This window comes from Rissa tridactyla, chromosome 3 (assembly GCF_028500815.1).
Source record: "Rissa tridactyla isolate bRisTri1 chromosome 3, bRisTri1.patW.cur.20221130, whole genome shotgun sequence".
Lineage (NCBI taxonomy): Eukaryota > Metazoa > Chordata > Aves > Charadriiformes > Laridae > Rissa > Rissa tridactyla.
In genome coordinates, this window is record NC_071468.1 from 108,830,321 (window position 1) to 108,838,270 (window position 7,950).

General features: G+C 43.9%; 1 protein-coding gene across 1 annotated transcript; it reads right to left on the reverse strand.

Moving 5' to 3' along the window:
- Window positions 1-483: 483 nt before the first annotated feature.
- CMPK2 (cytidine/uridine monophosphate kinase 2) lies at window positions 484-5,970 on the reverse strand. Its single transcript, XM_054194575.1, has 5 exons — window positions 5,727-5,970; window positions 5,514-5,628; window positions 4,514-4,715; window positions 3,122-3,355; window positions 484-1,438 (listed from the first exon to the last, which is right to left on the reverse strand). The coding sequence occupies exons 1-5, from the start codon at window positions 5,811-5,813 to the stop codon at window positions 1,318-1,320; spliced, it is 759 nt and encodes a 252-aa protein (XP_054050550.1). The 5' UTR covers window positions 5,814-5,970; the 3' UTR covers window positions 484-1,317.
- Between the last annotated feature and the right edge of the window lie 1,980 nt (window positions 5,971-7,950).

The following is a 7,950-nucleotide window of genomic DNA, read 5'->3' on the forward strand; positions in this document are numbered from 1 at the left end:
AGCACTATTTTTAATACAAACCTACACTTTTAGGAACTTGGCATCAAAACCCAGGCAGTCTGGCTTCATGTATAAGTTTGCATAAGGAGAAAAGGCATTTGGTGGCATTCCTCAGGCCAAGTGATATCTTACCTGGCAAAGCTAAGGCTACAAAACGTTAAGGGCAGGCACACTATTTGTATCCTAATCGTCCATGTGCAGTGATGCCCTCTATATGTGAATTTCCTTTGTACCTGGATGCTTCATAATTTCTAAAATAAGTGGAGCACCTACAACTGTGTATTTCCAGTCTGCATGTATGGCAAATCCCAAGGCTACCATTATACAAATAATACACCAAATACATCAGTGTATATTACTAGTATGTATAAATGCATTATATTAATAGTAGATATTCACAAACATTAAACACTGCATGAATAAAACGTATTTTTAGAAGTTTTTCTTTCTATCACTTTGCATATACAGATTGGATATCAGAACTGCAGTCCCGAGTACTTTTTTATTTATGGTACAGCTTCACTGATAATTGCACTTGCTTAACATAGGAAAGTAAGTAAAATTAGTGTTTTAAATCCAATTTACATTTTAGTTATGTTCTTTCAGGATTTGCAGTTCTTTTCTGATCCCACAAAGGCTTATCCATATGTTTAGTTTTACACTTAGGAGCAACAATAGTGAAACTAAAGTACGAAAACATTAGCCTTTGCAGAGCATATGGGGACAGGCTTAGACTTATCACTTGGAGACCTAGATGCTTATCGGCCCTCATTTATGACACATTTTTTGCAGGATGCCCATCACAGCAGCAGCTGATCGTCTTCTATTCCAGTAAACACCACTCGGCCACTGGATTCTCTGTTCATCAGTGCTATGATCCTTTTATTGCTTTACCGCTGGATGACATTTCAGCCTCTCCTTGGGCACCTAAATCTCCCGCTGCAGCCCAGTGAATTCTGGGACACAACTGATGCGGGAACAGGTTCTCCTGGTGACGAAGATGCAACACGATAGCATCTTGAAATGTCACAGTGCCAGAGAGCACTCTGAGGTACTTCGTACATGACCGTAATATGCTTGTGGCTTTACTGAGAATGCCGAATAACATGTAAGTATATTTTGCCTTGCACAGGAAAGCACAGTAGGCAACGGTGAAACAGATAACCTGCACAGATTACTGTCGACAAAAGAAAGAGAAGATTCTTCTGTGGGAAGAAACACATCACAGTGCTTTTTCAGGTACCAAAAAGTACATTAAAAGTATCTTTTAAGTGCACTAAAAAGTATCTTTCAAGTGCTATTACACAGAAGTTGCTTTCACAAAGCACAGTGTTTCTTAATTAGCTGTAGCACTGTCTTGAGAACCTCTTCCTTGGGGGGGCTGGCATCGACCTCTTGGCACGCAGGATTTACCATCCTTCTGTATGACTCTTCAACTCTATTTAAAAACAAAACAAGAGAAATGAAACTACAAATTGCAGGGATATGAAATGGCGTTAGTCCTCAGTCTCGGAAGAAAGCGTTCACACTGCAGAATGACATCCACTGCAAAGAGCAGTAAACCATTAGTAACTATTACAATGCCAACCTCATAGTTTCCTTGGCACTGATTCCTGTATTCACCTGGCATGGCATTACAGTGTTTTTTTCTTTACAGCTTAGCACTGGATACAGTCTGGTACGGCAGGAGGACAGTGGACAGCCCACTTCTAACACCTGAGTTAATTTATTCAGAGCCCCCTCATGTCTCTGAACTATATGGCATGGCTGGTGTAGGTGTGCTCACTGACCATCTCAGCTTTGAATCACTGGAGAACTGGATTACAGAGTTGACACATCATTTAACCCTTTCCTCTGATCAACTTTGCTAACTGGATGAATACCGAGATGAAATACGGGATGAAAACCTCCTTGCTTAGACTATGAGCCTTCTCATAATGCAGAACTCTCCCACGTTTAGTCCTTGAGGATGTGAATGAGAATGTGAATACAATTTTCTATGCTCCCACAAGAACTAATAACGCCAAACATTCAGGCCACAAGCTGTAAGACATTCAGACCACAAGCAAGACTCTGAATGTTCTCACATCCAGGTTGGCAAAATTAACATGCAGAAATAACCCAAGGCTTTCTGAAGAATAAGAAGTAACAGAATTTAAACATGAAAGATTCTTAAATGGCAGGACATTCCCTTAGCTCACCCATCCCCCTGCAGGTCCCACTATACGAACCGTGTGTCCGCACAGGGCTTCTGCCAGAATTTCTCAAGGGATATGTTTAAGGTATAGCATCACCAGAAATGTCAAAAGCCTAGAGGTATATTTCAGCTTTGTGATTTATAGATACAGACACTGACATTCAGGTGTCTATACTGAGGTATCTACAGGAGCACTAGGTTTTTAAGTCTCCATTGTAGACAATGATGATCCAATCAATACATTTGGTGGAGCCTAGACAGCAATTCAGCGCACCCTGAAGTCAGATACCTACACTGCAATTCATTTTCCTCGGCAAATGTATCTAGTATTGCTTGAGATGCCTTGGACTATCTCATTTAGCTTCCAGTTGCTGGTCCAGAAAGGACCCGTGGATTCTGCATCACATCTGCCAGCCTCATACAGATGTCTCGGATCATATCAAATGGCTCTAGATACTTGTGTGTAGATCACTGGGCTCCAAGCAGGTGGTGAGCTGAATCACTTCAAAGCCTCCATTGAATGTATTGACCATCCTGGGCCTTGAGACACTTAGCACAACTGAAGACGTCTACAAGAGGAGATCTAAATTTTGTTCTCTTAATCTGGAGCTCAATTCCAGACCTTTCAGGGGAAGCTGTGTTTCAACTTCTTGCTTCCCAGTTCTGGAACTTTTAGGTCTCTTTCCTTCATGACCTCAGTACGAAAGGTGCCACAATAAAAGCAGCAAGTAGCAAAATACAAGTATTTTAACTCAAAGCTCCTTTGCAGGAGAATGAAATTCTTCACCTGCAGCTTTCAAACTCTTTTAATCAGAAATGACAGAGTTTACCCTCTTTGTCAGCTATGAAGCCTTGGGACATTTTGCTACTGATCCCACAGGGGCCAAGATTGCCTCCATCCTCTTATTCCTCATTAAAGCGTACCTTTGGCGAAACAAGCAGTTAGCTTCCAGCTCAGCTTCCTCCTTTGTTTTCTCCAGCCCTCGACACTGAAGTCTCCGGACTCGCTCCTTGGGGTCAACAGTCAGGAGAAGAACAAGATCGGGTTTAAGCAGATCCTCAGGCCACTGGTACACCTCATCATGAACTGGTGGAAGATCCTGAACTTCCCCATTTATTTCAGTGGCAATTGTGTAGGCAGCTGTGCTGTGCCAGTATCTGCCAGGAAAATACACAACGGAGAGAGAAATTTCAAAGAGGACGCTAATTCTTCAGTAATACAGGAGACGGGTGTCAATATAATGACAAGTGCAATAATGACTAGGTAGGTGAAGCTGTGATTTTGAAGGGAACTGTAAAGAACAATTCTGTGCCATCCATTTTTTCTTAGCAGAGCAATAACATTCAATGCAATGTACAAAATTACTGTGAATTATTAATTAAAACACATGGCAGAAGCTACATATTAGGCAAAGGGTGTTCCCGATACTCCTATCAAAAGAAAGTTTTCTCATATAATGAGAGGTCAAAAGAAAAGTTACATTATATGTCAAAATCTAATACTCGGAATCCCTTTTCTGTGGTTTCATCCTACAACGTGCAACAGATCTGGTAGAGATCATGCAGCTTTCATACGTGAATGAAGACGGACTTTATTAATGGTTGCACATTTCATTTGCATTTAACGTTCCCACCACTATGAGGCACTGTATTTTACATATTTTGGTGGTTTTGAGGCTGGTTAAGAATGACACACATATGCAAACAACTTCTGCCTGTGTGTGTTGCGGCGGGAGGTTACTTTACACCTACTGAAACAAGCCAGGGGTTTCAAAGTGCACCTAGACTTTATTAAGAGTAATACTGAACGCTGCCTACACAGTTAGTGACAACAAGAAATTACGTAAACAAACCCAAAAAAGTGGGAAGCCTATTTCTGGCTTTACATCCTCAAAGAGTAAGTCTGCCAAAAACTTGTCATTCTAATCCACCCCATACCTCAGACCCTTCTTAGAGCCAGCTGTGATCAGCAGCCCTCATTCTCCTCAGGTACATCACAGAACCCTGCTTTTGCTCAGGCTGCACTGTCCATGCCTCCACTATTCCTAAAACAAGATATAGCACTTTTCATGTGTGCTAAAGCCAGTTATGGGTACTACAGTGATGGAAATCCCCCACCTTAATGTTAGCATAATTAATACTCTTCAGAAGATTTAATATTTACCTGACTACCTGCAAAGTGGCACTTTCAAAAGAAAAAAAAAAAAAAAAAGAAAAAAAAAAGAAGAAACCCAGAGACTATCATTGACAACTTCTGCTTGTAACACTAAACTGTATGATGGCACTGATATAAGACAACTTCTTAAATATACAAACCTGTCTATGATCACAGGTGCCTGAGTGGATGCTTTCGCTATTTCTGAAGCAAGAATGTAGTTGCCCGCAGCGTAAAACGCTCTTTTAATGGGTGCTGGCTCATCATCAAATATTGTCCTCCACTGGCTGATGCAAGCTGGTGGAGACCTTAGCAGAATGCCATTCAGGGTGTCCTTAACAGATTGGGTTACCGTGGTTTTGCCTGCATTTCATTTACAGAAGGAAACACTTGTTACATAGCACATCAGATAAAACTGAGTTTTACAAACTGAAAAATGTTCATAACTGTTCACTTGGAGCACATGTTCTGACACCTGACTATGTAACCCGAGTACCTGGTGATAAGGTTTTTGGTGGAAAATCATTATGAGTCTGGTTACAGGAGTTATTGCTCCACTTCCTATTCTCAGGGCCCTTCTCCCTTCCCTCTTGCCAGCTTCCTGTCTTCACTCCTTTAAATGCATTAAGTGCACTGAATGGCAAATCCTCTATATATCCACTTACAATACTTTTCTAGTTACAATTCATGTGGATGTTGCAATGCTGTCACCCAATACTTTTTTTTAGGGGGCGTTTTCAGGTGTCTTTAACTGAAAATGCAGAAAACAAAGTTATTCAGAGGCAACTAATATTTCTTCCTGAGACAAACTGCTGCCAGTTTCCCAGGCTACCACTACTTATTTGAAAACTCTCCGGTAAAAGTATGTTTCATCATCTGCACCAGAAATTTAACTTCCAGTACTCCACTCTTTGTATTATTTCACTTACATAGATAAGGAATTCATCCACTGAATGAAAATTAGCATGGACTGTTTGATCTTTTACAAGGAAGAGGAGACAGACTGGTGTTTATAATTGCTAATTCTTTCCAATATGTCACAGGTTTCCAGGTTTTTTTGAATTTTTAAGTGTTTTGAATTTTTAAGTGGCTGAAAGCCACAGAGGTGGCTCTTTCCAACAATCTCTCACCCGCGGTTCCTCACCCACACGTGGCTCTTACCTGTGGCATCCAGCCCCTCGAAAACCACGACGGGAAAACCCCCCTTCTTCTGGTGCTCGGGACATTTCTCCAGCAGGTCGAGTACCGCTTCAGCCTCCGGGATCCGCGCTGCGCACTGCAAAGGGGGAGACGGGGACCCTTCACACCCGCCCGCATCCCCCTGGGAAGCCGGGAGACCCGCAACCCCCGCAGCCCCGCCGGGGGCTCACCTACCTCCCGCAGACGCTGTCGGACGGCGGGGGCGGCGGGCGGCAGGGCGCGGAGGAGGGGCGGGGGGCCCGGTGGGCAACGCCGCAGCATCGCCGCCGGGAGCCGGGAGCCGGGAAGCGGGAGCAGGGAGCCGGGAAGCGGGAGCCGGGAGCCGGGAAGCGGGAGCAGGGGGCCGGGGCCGGCGGCAGCGCGGAAAGGGGCGGGCGGCGGAGGAGGAGACAGGGGGAAACGAAACTATCCCCGCCGGCGGGGAAAGCGCCTGTCGCCGGGGAAAAGTCCGGCAAAGGGCTGCTCCTCCGAGGGGAGGGTTTTTTCCTTCCCTCCCTCCCGCCCCCATAATGGCACTGGAGTGAACGGGCTTGGTCCCCGCGGGAACTGGGAATTGGATCCGTGCGTGGATGGGCTGGAAGTGAAAGTGAAAATAAAGTCTTGGCCGCAGGATCCGTCCTGTCCCTCTCTCTCCCCCAGCAAAAAAAAGGGTCACGTTACAACGGACTCCCGTGGCTGAATCCTGGTGGTCTCCAAAAATAAAAATAATAATAATAAAAAAAAAAAAGAGGCAGGGATAACTTCTTTAACTCCATGAGGTCCTGCTGAGACATGGTGACTTGAACTGTACCACTAGTCAAGGTATGGTTAACTATACCAAGGTTTCACAAAGCAGCAAAATAATGCCATCTGCTTTGTTCTCAATACTTTTCTGGGCAGCGCTAAGCTTTTTGTTGACATTTTTGCGGCTGCCTCCCACAGAACCAATGATTTCAGGGGCGTAGCAACAGGGACCCTGAGATCTCCTTCCTGAGATGTGCCACTATGGCATTGAGTATACAAAGTTTCAATTATTATTTCCTACGTGCATTGCCTTACCTTTACCTACACTGAAGCTTATCAGCCACTTTTCTGTTTGTTCATTTTTTTGACGTGCAATTGGTTTGCTGCCAAGTTTCGCTTCAAAAGCATTGGAAAAGCTGGCTGTGTTCCTCGCTGACCCGGCTCAGTCCTTGATCTTCTGTTTTTCTGTTTTTCTGATGCCGCTGTTGCCTTTCCCCTCCCTGCTGGCTGAATGGAAAGAGCTTACTTTCGTTTTTCTTCTGCCCCTCCCGCTGCCTTGATGTACCCTTGTTTACAAGCTTTCCTTGTGAGCCAAGCTGGTGGTGCTTTCTTCATCGTTTATAATATGCTTATGAGATGATTTATAATAGGCGCATGATGTCTGTCCTCCTGGCTAATTACTTAAAAGTATCTTCTTGCAAGATTTTAGGTCTTTCCCATCAGATTATACACAAGCGGTTCAGGTAAAAATATAGGAAAAGAGAGTTGCCTTTTACGTCCAAGACAGGTCTTTGTATTTAAAATCAGTGTAGCGAGTATGAATGTTTTGAAATCAACTTATGACACACAAAATCACAGAATGGTAGGGGTTGGAAAGGACCTCTGGAGATCACCTAGTCCAACCCCCCTGCCAGAGCAGGGTCACCCAGAGCAGGTTGCACAGGAACGCATCCAGGCGGGTTTTGAATGTCTCCAGAGACAGAGACTCCACGGTCTCTCTGGGCAGCCTGTGCCAGTGCTCTGCCACCCTCAAAGGAAAGAAGTTTTTCCCCATGTTTAGACGGAACTTCCTATGTTAAGTAATTTTCAGTTTCTTCAGAAGGACCTTTATCATTTTGTCTTCTGTATAATATGAAATAATGTTGAAAAGAAATGTGCTAATTATGTGAAAAACACTGTTCTGGAGCCTCTTCACATCTTTGAGGGCCCACAGTGCTGGCATGCAGCTCTAGGGAAGAGACACAGACACAGTAAGAAGCTGTATGACCATTCAAAAATGTTTTGATCCACTCAAAGTGGAAAAAGAGGGTAAAACCCCTGACAGTTAATCAGCCTGTAACTTTAAAAATATATCTAAGTGCACAATCCTGTAATGTAGATAAACAGCTGTCTGAGACGCAAGGCAGGAATTGCTTAAGTTAAAGGCCCATGAATGCATAGGTACGTAAAATACACACAAATAGAATACAGCTGTTTTCATGCAGAATAAACTTTAAAGGGCACCAGTAAAGGGCCCTCCAGTAAAGATGAAGGTCTGGGGATAAGATTGAAAGAACACAGACGTTAGTATAGAGTCAGGCCAGAGACCCTCCTCTTCTGCCCATGACAGTGGCCAGTGCCAGATATTAGGAGAAGAGTATGGAAAGGACACGGAAGGATCCTTCTCCCAACACCT